This window comes from Wolffia australiana, chromosome 7 (assembly GCF_029677425.1).
Source record: "Wolffia australiana isolate 7733 chromosome 7, ASM2967742v1".
In the NCBI taxonomy this organism is placed as follows: Eukaryota; Viridiplantae; Streptophyta; class Magnoliopsida; order Alismatales; family Araceae; genus Wolffia; species Wolffia australiana.
Window position 1 is genome coordinate 3427115 of NC_135841.1, and position 10589 is coordinate 3437703.

General features: G+C 45.1%; 1 protein-coding gene across 3 annotated transcripts; it reads right to left on the bottom strand.

The window, feature by feature from the left end:
- Positions 1 to 477: 477 nt before the first annotated feature.
- Positions 478 to 3936, bottom strand: LOC144705591 (uncharacterized). 3 transcript variants are annotated; one of them, XM_078578354.1, is made up of 7 exons: positions 1808 to 3936; positions 1661 to 1729; positions 1517 to 1578; positions 1300 to 1361; positions 1099 to 1226; positions 860 to 955; positions 478 to 491 (listed from the first exon to the last, which is right to left on the bottom strand). In XM_078578354.1, the coding sequence occupies exon 1, from the start codon at positions 3906 to 3908 to the stop codon at positions 1836 to 1838; it is 2073 nt and encodes a 690-aa protein (XP_078434480.1). In that variant the 5' UTR covers positions 3909 to 3936; the 3' UTR covers positions 478 to 491; positions 860 to 955; positions 1099 to 1226; positions 1300 to 1361; positions 1517 to 1578; positions 1661 to 1729; positions 1808 to 1835. The 3 variants fall into 3 exon arrangements, with proteins under 3 accessions (XP_078434480.1, XP_078434478.1, XP_078434479.1); XM_078578353.1 differs by lacking the exon at positions 478 to 491 and adding an exon at positions 648 to 735; XM_078578352.1 differs by lacking the exon at positions 478 to 491 and having other exon boundaries at positions 611 to 955.
- Positions 3937 to 10589: the final 6653 nt, after the last annotated feature.

Genomic DNA, 10589 nt, shown 5'->3' on the forward strand with positions numbered 1-10589 from the left:
ATCTCTATCTCTATCACTATCTCTATCTCTATATGTATGTCTATCTGTATCTTTATCACTAACTTTATCTCTATCTCTATCTTTATATCTATCTCTCTCTATATCTGTTTCTCAATCTCTATCGCTATCTCTATCTCTATCTCTATCTCTATCTCTATCTCTATCTCTATCTTTATCTCTATCTCTATTACTATTTGTGTCTACTAGTGGGGCCCGCTCGCAATGCTTGTGCGAGGTAGAGAGATGAATATGAAAAGCAGGGCGGTTACCGTGCTGAACTGAATGGTTATAGTTTAACAGGGCAAGTTTGGGATGTAGAACCAAAATTGTTTTGGCGAATAAATTTTGTGGTGCTGATGTGATATCTAGTGCAGTGGATGCTGATGAGAAATGGCATTGGCAGGCCGTGCTGAGCGAAATTTTTTAGACCCCAGTAGAGGCTATGGGGAAGATGCCGCAATGAAAGAGAAGTCCTTAGCCTGACGTTCCACCTGGAAGGAATGAAATAGTAAGTAATTATGTGGCTTGAGTTGGGCAAAAATTGATGATTTTCCACTAGGAGCAAGACATGTTTGAAAGAAGCGACCAGAGAACGGGGTAAATTTTGACTTGTTTTTGGCTCGATGTTTAATTGTAAATTTTGCCCTGATTTTGACAGTGAAGAGCGGGCTGACATAGCTGAGTAGGCTGAGTCGGGGGAAGTAATGATTTTCGGGAGGTAGAAGGGCAAGTGCACTGATTAATCAAAACAGTAGTATCAGATATCAGAGCAATATTGCGGGAGACAATTTAACAGTTGGAAGAAGACGTAATTCCCAATAAAGTGGTTAATTATGAGAGGAAATGAGTAAGATTCAACCTCCTCCTAGTGGTGCCCGCTTGCAAAGCTCGCATGGGGTATGACCATACAGTGGATACATAACACAACCGTAACAAAAATTGGTGCACTCCACAGCTATAATTCACATTTGAAATTGACATCAGAATTTTAGTGGAAGATTAAATCATGTGTTGCAAAAAATCAACAATTGTAGGACATAAAATGCTCAATGTGATATAAACTTCAATAATAAATAGAACCCCGTGGAATGAAATTACCATTCGAATGGGAGAAAACATGCCACGTCTGAGCAGGCCTCACGTCGTGCGGAGTGGATTAAATGTGTAGTTTTGATAAGTTGTTGTGGCTTATTGATCGTGCAATACGTATGGGAAAGTTGCAGACACTGCGAGAGAGTAATTGTAGAAACTCAGTGATAATCAAAGTTAGGCGACATTAGTTGAATGGACCAAACTTACCTGGCTATTGCAGTAGCCTTCGATATTTTGCACTGATGGCCTTCTCCATAATTACCCGATTGCTATCAGAAGTGAAAAATATCACGGCGATAAGTAGTAAAATATTATGTACCGTAATGTCAGTAATTTACATCTTATCTATCATCTATTGGGTCTGCTTGTAGCCAGTTAGAGTTAGTAATAGTTAGGTGACATTAGATGAATGGGTCGACCTTACCTGGCCATTGTCGTAGCGTACGATATTCCGCACTGATGGGCTTCTCGATAATTATCCGATTGCTTCATAAGAAAAACAATTCACGGTGAGAAGTAGTAAAATGCTATGTATTGTAGTGTGAGCAAATCAAGATTTATTTATCACCTCTTGGGTCTGCTTGTTGCTTTGGTTGCAGGTTGGGGAGGAGGGAATCATGCCATAGCCCTGTGTCACCTGAAGGATCCATTTATGGGGCGTTGAGATTGTGATAGCAATGCAAATATGTTGTGGAGGGCAAGTTCGAGAGTGTACCGGAGAGTGTAACAGAGTATGGAGATGCTCATCGCCTCGGTCGTGATCGCAACATCGACTTTTGGAAAATCTCCGTGTAAACAACATTAGTCACGTGCGATCGATTTTTCCCACCATCGCAGAACACGATTCCTGTTGGACCGAGTCTTGTTCTTGAGAGGGTGACGTAGAGCTGGCCATGAGTGAAAAGCGGGTTTGGTAGATATATCCCAACAGTGTGAAGAGTTTGGCCTTGGGATTTATTAATCGTCATTGCAAAGGCCAGCTGAATTGGGAATTGAAGGCGCTTGAATCGAAAGGGAAGCCTTGATTGAGATGGGTAGAGCGACATCCGTGGTAGGAGGTGGACTTGACCATAGAAATTTCCTTGACTGATGATATTGACTTGCACCGTTGTTGGAAAGAAGCTAACAACTCTTAGCCTAGTCCCGTTGCAAAGGCCTTGTAATGTGTTCAAGTTTCGGATGAGGATTATTATGCACCCAATCTTAAGACGGAGCCTGAGCAGCGGCATAGTTGCATCATCAATTGTGTTCAGAAACTCAATCGGGTACAGGGATTCGTTGTGGACTTCGCCGGGGGGGATTGCATCGGAGCTTAAGTATTCCACTGTCTCATTGGGGAAGACGTCTAGTACCATGTTGTTGACCTCAACGACATCATCGTTCAGCGGGGTTAAGATTGTTTTCGTCAACAGCTGAGTTTCATCATCATCGAAGGAACCATAAACTTGGGAAATGAGATCTGTTAGGGAGGATATGCGGCGTATCTCATTTGGAAGACAGATATCTGTGCCAGCCCGTCCTTCTCCAACAGCAAGTAAGAACTCGCTCCATGCTCGTTGGTCTGGCGAAACACGGACATTTGTTTTGAGACAGAAAACAGAGCAGTGTCGCCATATCTCACTTCGGTTAAGGGCTGAATTGATAATCATTGCGCGGGAGCCTTTCTGTATTACTGGAAGCATCTGTCTGAAGTCACCTCCTATCACAACAACTTTGCCGCCGAAAGGAACATTTTCCAAATATGGGTTGGTAGTCTTCATCACATCGCGAATACTTCGATCGAGAGTCTCAAAGACATGGCGGTGCATCATTGGTGCTTCGTCAACAATTATAATACTTGCCACTTGAATCTGGAGGCCGATCATCGAATCAGGTGAAAATCCACATGTTGAGACGTGAGTTACAGGAATAGGAATCTTGAATGTGGAGTGTAAGGTTCGCCCGCTTTCGAGGAGGAGCGCGGCAATACCACTTGTTGCAGTTGACAATGCCGACAGGCGAGAGGCCTTTATCTTTGCAAGAATTGCCGAGTAGAGGAACGTCTTACCAGATCCACTAGGCCCATCGATGAAGAAGACATTACCCATAGTAGCATGTTGTGGAAATTCGATTGCTTCAAATACAGCATCGTAAAGTTGTCTCTGCTCTTCATTCAGCATGCTTTGTAGGTGATCTGCGGTGAGGATTGCATTCTCGATGTTGTATCTATGTATTGCCCTACTGGTGACATGTACTGACTGGTCTTCGACTATTCGGGGTAACCCTGGGAATGACGCGAGCGAAGATCCATTGTGATAGAGGATTGAATCGATTAGGATCAGTACTTTTTTTTGTAGATGATGTGGGTCTTGTGATTGGCTGGTTAAACGTAGGTCATCCGACATAGCATCAAGGTGTTTTTGGAGAAGCATAAGAGGGTTGGAGATTTCACAGTAGAGCAACATCATCGCATAGAGCTCGCGAACTTGACGGGGAGAAGCGACACCTGCTGCCAAAGACAGATCATTGTCAAACTCTGCATCAGAGTGGAGTAGGCCGCGAGCAGCTGCAGCACCCTGATATGTGTCATAGAGAACACCAGCAACGGTCCTTAGATTGTCAAAACAGGTAGCTCCTGGAACATGATGAAGCATTAATCGGAGGTAGTATCGTGCAGTGTCGCGAGGACAGACAAAGTCGACCCTTCCAATGCACTGTTGTCGTTGACGTCGTGTCCAACGTCGGGTGGAATCGTTCCACGTATAGTATGAGGGGAAGTCACAGTACAACATATGTTTGGCTTGAATATCGTCCGGATGCTCCCCCTTGTAACGCATCCACTCTGTGAGTGGCGTGCGATCCGACCTACCCATGACTTCACCAACTGTTTCTCCTTCTACGTATACAACGGTTTGCATATTCTCATCGTGAACTTGTAGGGCGAAAACTGTTGGGTACATTTTTTGTAGGCTGAACTCACAAATTCGCCAGAATGCCTCTGATGTAGATACATATCGCGCGTCCAGATATTCTTGGGCTTCGTCGTGCGGAGTATAGGGAGTGGTACTGCAAGTGCCGAGGTTTGTAGCAGAAACTCTTGCCTGAATGCGATCGTGGCCCTTGTACACATACTTGTACAGGTACTTCACTGACTGAACGGAAGAGCAAATTTCCACGTTAATGTGACAGTTAAATGCCTTGCACAAATATTTATTGTATGGGACAACCCAACGGTTGTCAATGACATGCGAACCCTTTTGGATGAATTGCTGTTGTTGCGACGTCGGTAGAGAGGGTACCCATCATTGTTGACTTGCGTGGACTCTATGAACTCTTTTGGGAACTTCTTAGAGCACTTATCTTCCTTCATACACGGGGATCTTGGGTTTGCAGAACCGCAGGGGCCATGGATCATGTGCGTGGTGACACAGTCAAATAAATCTTTGTCGCTGGGATCAGGAATTTCAGCGCACACTGTCTTGTCAATGTCCTCTTGGGTTTTCGGCTTGTGGGGAGTATCCAGTACCAATAACATGTGAGCGTGTGGGAGACCACGTTTTTGGAATTCAACGACGTACACACGTCCGTTTACTTTGCCTAATACTTCCTTCTCGATTAACAAACGGAGAAGCTCCTTTAGTTTCAAGCGGAAAACGCGACAACAAATATCAAATCGATCATGTGACTTCTGGCCAGGGAGCAGAGCTTGTGTGATTTCTGGCCATTTTGGATTGCAAGTCATTGTGATAAATAAATCAGGCTTTTCCATCTTTCGTACGATGGCCATAGCATCTTGGTACAACCCTTGCATGTAGCGTGGTCCACCAGTAAATGTAGGTGGGAGTATGATCATCCGTCCCGCAGGCATATCAACATTGTCCGAGGCTACTTGATCAACTAATCCTCGATAGAGGCATCCACGCAATGTTGTTTGGTTGCAACAAACCCAATGTAATCGTGATTCTTCAACTTTAGCGTAAGCGTCCACGACACATTCCTGGAAAAGCCTGCCGGAGAGATGAAGCACTCTTGATGTGTCACGAACCATGAAGTGGTAGGCGTAAAATTGTTTCATTGTTACTTGGAAGTTTTCCTTCAGCTGGGTGCTCCATCCCGGACTACCATAAGGAAATAGCCGCACAAAGTGGAGTGGGTCGTAAAATCCGTGTAGCTGATTAACGAATTGTAGTCCTCCACCACGCTTGCGAAGAACAATGCTACGCCTACTGTCTCCTTCATTTCCATCCCAGTCATAAGAATAGCGATCTCAGAGCCTGTGGGTTGAGCATAATGTCTGTCAGCAATGGAAGGCTCTCCAACCCGTAACTCAAACTCTTGCGTGGATGCAGTGAGTAGTGTTTCTTCATTGTTAGCTTGGAATTGATGAACAAATGGGTTGGACACATTTAGGCAGTAGTGGATCTTTTCTAAGATGGTGCGATGTAAGTCAGGGAAGATTGAGTTTCGTCGCTCTATCTGATAGTCTGTGTCGTAGATGTAGATTTGAGCAAAAGAAGGAGAATGATCGGGGAGGAGCAGCAAAGCTTTTGAGATCTGATGATAAACAACACCTTGGATTCGAAAAGTGTACACACCGGCGGAATTGTCGGCCAGGTTACGATCAAAATTTGCACCGCTTGATGTGAAACTGAATGCTGAATTGTAAGCTCGAATAAAATTGCGGAAGTGCTTGGACTCATCGGTCGTGCCATCAAGCAGCTCAAGTAGCAATGGAGGCGGATTGGGGAATGTTGGCAAGTTGATTTTACCATCCCTGCAACATAAGTAGAAGACGAGGTTTTGCTGACTGGAACTGGGTTTGCGTTCATCTATCCAAAACTTTGACTGGCACGAAGCACATGATGCATTCATGGTACCGAGAAAATTGGCTTGAACATTTTTCACATCGCGCGTAGCTGAGAGGAGTGTGGGCACAGTTGTCGATCCTGTGGATCGACGCTATGCGAGTCTTTCAGCCCGACGGTTGCTCCTCATAACAGGGGTGTTAATATTATTGTCTTCGGAAGGGGAACCTACTAATAGCATTGAAGATCAGAACGGAGGATAGAGTACTGAATGGAATCGCTGATTATTGGAAGATTTTTCAAAGAGGTACCTATTAATAGTTTTGAAGATCAAAAAATAAGTGTCTTCTAAAAAGGATCTATGTGAATAAAACATGATCAGTGTAAAGAAAGTTGTATGGACGACACAAAGAGTGGTACTTAGTTACACTGCTACGTCCACCAAAAGAGGAGGAGAAATTGTTAGATGGCAAGGTGGAATTAGTTTGGTTTGTGAGGGAGTTAAGTCAAAGAGAAACTTATTTCTCCAATAACCGAAAATTAAACTGAAGTCTTTATGATTGGTGGCTCACTGAGAAAGGTAACGTGCTACCGGCCCTGATTGTGAATCAATAGTCCAGTATACAACGTACATGTGTATATTGGTTTATTGAAGAATTGGTGGGTTCTTCACCGAATAATATCGCCGAATAATGTCACCGAATTTTCCGGGTGTCGGACACTGTAATTGGTCGGGACAGTAATCCAGTGTACAACGTACACGTGTTCTACCTCTCTATAAAAGAAAGATAAATTGATCGATTGTTCTCCTCGGAGAAAAATCCAACGCGGTCAGTCCCTCCGTCCATTCATTTATCCGTACGAAGTGTGACTTCATTTCAAATGAAGTGAACGCCGTCACTCGTTGCCAGGTCGCCCGTGGTCTCCCTCTATTCCCGCCCACCGTCGTTTCCAGTCTACGTAGACAATTCCTCTCTTGTCAGATCTCCAGCCATGCGCAAACCGCATCGAGCTTCGATCAGTCTATCTCGCTATCTCTCTGTCCATTCAATTATCCATACATCTATTCAACAGTGGATCAATATATCTATCTCTATTACTATGAAGGAAAGATAAATTGATCGTTTGTTCTCCTAGGAGAAAAACCCAACGTCGTGAGTCGTTGGCAGTTGGCCCGTGGTCTACACGCGCCTAGGCTACCAATATTCCCGCCGACCATCTGTTGTAATCTACGTAGAACATTCCTCTCTGGTCAGATCTCCGGCTGTTCCCAAACCGCGGCGAGCTTCGATCGACGTAATCTTCACCTACAATCGATCTTCTTCTCTGAAATACAACTCTAATAACGAAAGAATAACTATAGTGATTCTCGATTAATAAGCAGATAATGGAAGGGAAGTTTTCAGCGATGGTCACCTCGACTTCCACATCGGGCTCGATCGCGATCAACGTTATCGGTTTGATAATCTCCGGCGAGCTATCCAGATCGATCACGCGCGTATGAACCCGGAGGTCGAACTAATCCCAGGTGTTCGTCTCTGCAAATGAGTGATTTCTAATCACTGTTGTGGAAAATACTAATTCGGATTTAAAGAGTTCGGAAGAAGGCGATCAAACCTTCGCCGCTGGTGGATTACCTGGTGGTGATGTTGATTACCTGGTGGTCACTATATCTTTTTATATCTCTATCTCTATCTCTATCCCCATCTATCTCTATCTCTAATTCTATCTTTATCTCGATCTCTATGTCTATTACTATCTCTACCTCTATTTATATGCCTATCTGTATCTCTATTTTTATCCCTATCTCTAAATCTATCGCTATCTCTATCGCTATCTCTATCTCTATCTCTATCTCTATCTCTATCTCTATCCTTCTCTCTATATCTATCTGTATCTCTATCTCCCTCTCTATCTCTATCTCTCTCTGAATCTCTGTCTCTATCGCTATCTCTATCACTATCTCTATCTGTATCGCTATCACAATCTCTTTTTCTATCTCTATCTCTATCTCTTTTTCTAATCCTATCTCTATCTCTATTACTATCTATGTTTATATCTCTATCTCTATCTCTATTTCTATGTCTATTTCTTCTTTTATCTCTTTGTCTATATCTAACTCTGTCTCTATCTCTAGGTCTATTTCTTTTTTTGTCTCTTTGTCTGTCCTTATGTAACTCTCTCTATTTTTTGGCTTTATCTCTATCTCTATCTCTATCTCTACCTCTATTTCGTTCTATATTACTATTTAAGTATATATCTCTATCTCTATCTCTAGCTGTATCTCTATCTCTATACCTATCTACATCTCTATCTCTATCTCTATTTCAATCTGTATCTCTATCGCTATCTCTTTCTCTTTCTCTTTCTCTATCCCTATCTCTATCTCTATCTCTATCTCTATCTTTCTCTCTATCGCTATCTATATCTCTATCTCTCTCTCTATCTCTATCTCTCTCTGAATCTGTATTTCTATCGCAATCTCTATCACTATCTCTATCTGTATTGCTATCACAACCTCTTTTTCTTTCTCTATCTCTATCTCTATCTCTAATCCTATCTCTATCACTATTACTATCTATGTTTATATCTCTATCTCTATCTCCCTCTCTATCTCTATCTCTATGTCTATTTCTTTTTTTATCTCTTTGTCTGTCCTTATGTAAGTCTATCTCTATTTTTTTGCTTTATCTCTATCTCTATCTCTATCTCTATCTCTATCTCTATCTTTATATCTATTTCTACATCTATCTCTATATCTATCTCTATCTCTATTTCGATCTATATTACTATTTAAGTCTATATCTCTATCTCTATCTTTATCTCTAGCTGTATCTCTATCTATATATATATCTTCATCTCTATCTCTATCTCTATCTCTATCTCTATCTATATCTCTATCTCTATCTCGATCGCTATCGCTATCTCTATCTCTATCTCTATCTCTATCTCTATCTCTATCTCTATCTCTATCTCTATCTCTATCTCTATCTCTATCTCTATCTCTATCTCTATCTCTATCTATATCTCTATCTCTATCTCTATCTCTATCTCTATCTCTATCTCTATCTCTATCTCTATCTCTATCTCTATCTCTATCTCTATCTCTATCTCTATCTCTATCTCTATCTCTATCTTTCTCTCTATCGCTATCTGTATCTCTATCTCTCTCTCTATCTCTATCTCTCTCTGAATCTCTATCTCTATCGCTATCTCTATCACTATCTCTACCTATATTGCTATCACAATCTGATGCCGGAAGTCGTCTCAACGGCGTCCGACCGTCACCGAGGGTAGGAACTCGGTGTCGTATCACTAACTAATCGGTTCACGTCTGCGACGTCAACCGATGGATATGACGATACTTTGGTACGTGCAATGCGCCGACAAGCTATGAGTGCCAACCCGGAGCGGGGACGGGGTCGCCAAGCTGGGTCGAACCAGCCCTCCAGGTCGTCTGAGGTGGGTCGAGGGCGCGCACGCTGTCAAATGGGATGACTCCACTGGAATGCTCACACGCGTCGGGTCGTCCCGACTCGTACCGGACAGGTAAGACGCTCATCTTTGTTTCGTCGTTCTCTCAATCTGTCTCACTCACCTATCTAACCCGAGCGCGTGGAAGCAATGCGAAGACTACAAGAGATAAAGGAACGAGGATCAAGTGGAGAAGCTACCTTTCGCCGCGGCGACGGGAGCTTTAGTGCCGTTCGCCCAAGGTGGCGACTCGGTGGCTCGAGATGATCCGGCCGCGGCGCGCCGGTCGTGCAGGATCACGGCGTCGGTGCAACTTGCTCGGTGCAGGACCACACCGGATCAGCGGAGTCCGTGCGGGCTTGCTCGCGCAGCGAGGTCCGCGAGCTCGCGGCGGCTCGGACGGCGGTTCAACGGCGCGGCGGTGCAGGTGTGCTTTCGGTGCAGCCTAGCTCGCAGGTTACGGAAGCAGCGGCAGCACGCGCGAGTGTCGGCGGTGGAGACGGGTGTGGCGGCAGCGCGGCGCGGCAGCGCTGCAGCGGCGCTGCGTACGGCGCTGGCGGCGATTCGCGCGCCGAGCGGCGGCTCGCGGCGGGCGGTACGGCGCCGGAGCGGCAGCGGCGGCGGTCGCGCGCGCGCGGCGCGCGCTCACGCGATCAGATTCGCGCAGCGGCGCAGCAGGCGGCAGTTCGCGGGCGGCCGCGGCGATTCGCGGCGGCGGAGCGCGGCCGAGCGGCTACCGCGCTGCAGGAGCAGCGAGAGCGGTGGCTCGCGGTTCGCGCGCGGGTTCGGTTGGCGGCGGCGCTGCGCGCGTAACGCTCACGGCCTGGGCGGCGGCCGAGCGGCTGCTACGGATGCGAGAATGGCGGGAGCGGTGCTGGTGCAACTCGCCTCCTCCCTATTCTCCCTCTCCTTCTTCCTTCCCTCTCTCCTCCTCCTCCTTTCTTCCTCTTCTTCTTTCTTCTCTTCTTCTCCACGACCTGACCCCTTCCCTTCCAAACGTGCAACTTCTAATTTAGGTCAAAGGTGAGCGCCCCTCTTCCCTTATATATGGTGAAGATGGGCCCTTCCTTAAGTCCAAAAACACAAAAGAAAAGGAAAGGAAAATAAGGAAAGAAAGTATGGAAACACGCTTGTCAGGCCTACATCAAAAAGGGGGAGGGTTCCTCATGGGCCCTTCCCGCTACACGACAATACGAATAAAGTGAAAAACTATAGAATAAAGTGCCGACGGTATCGGTG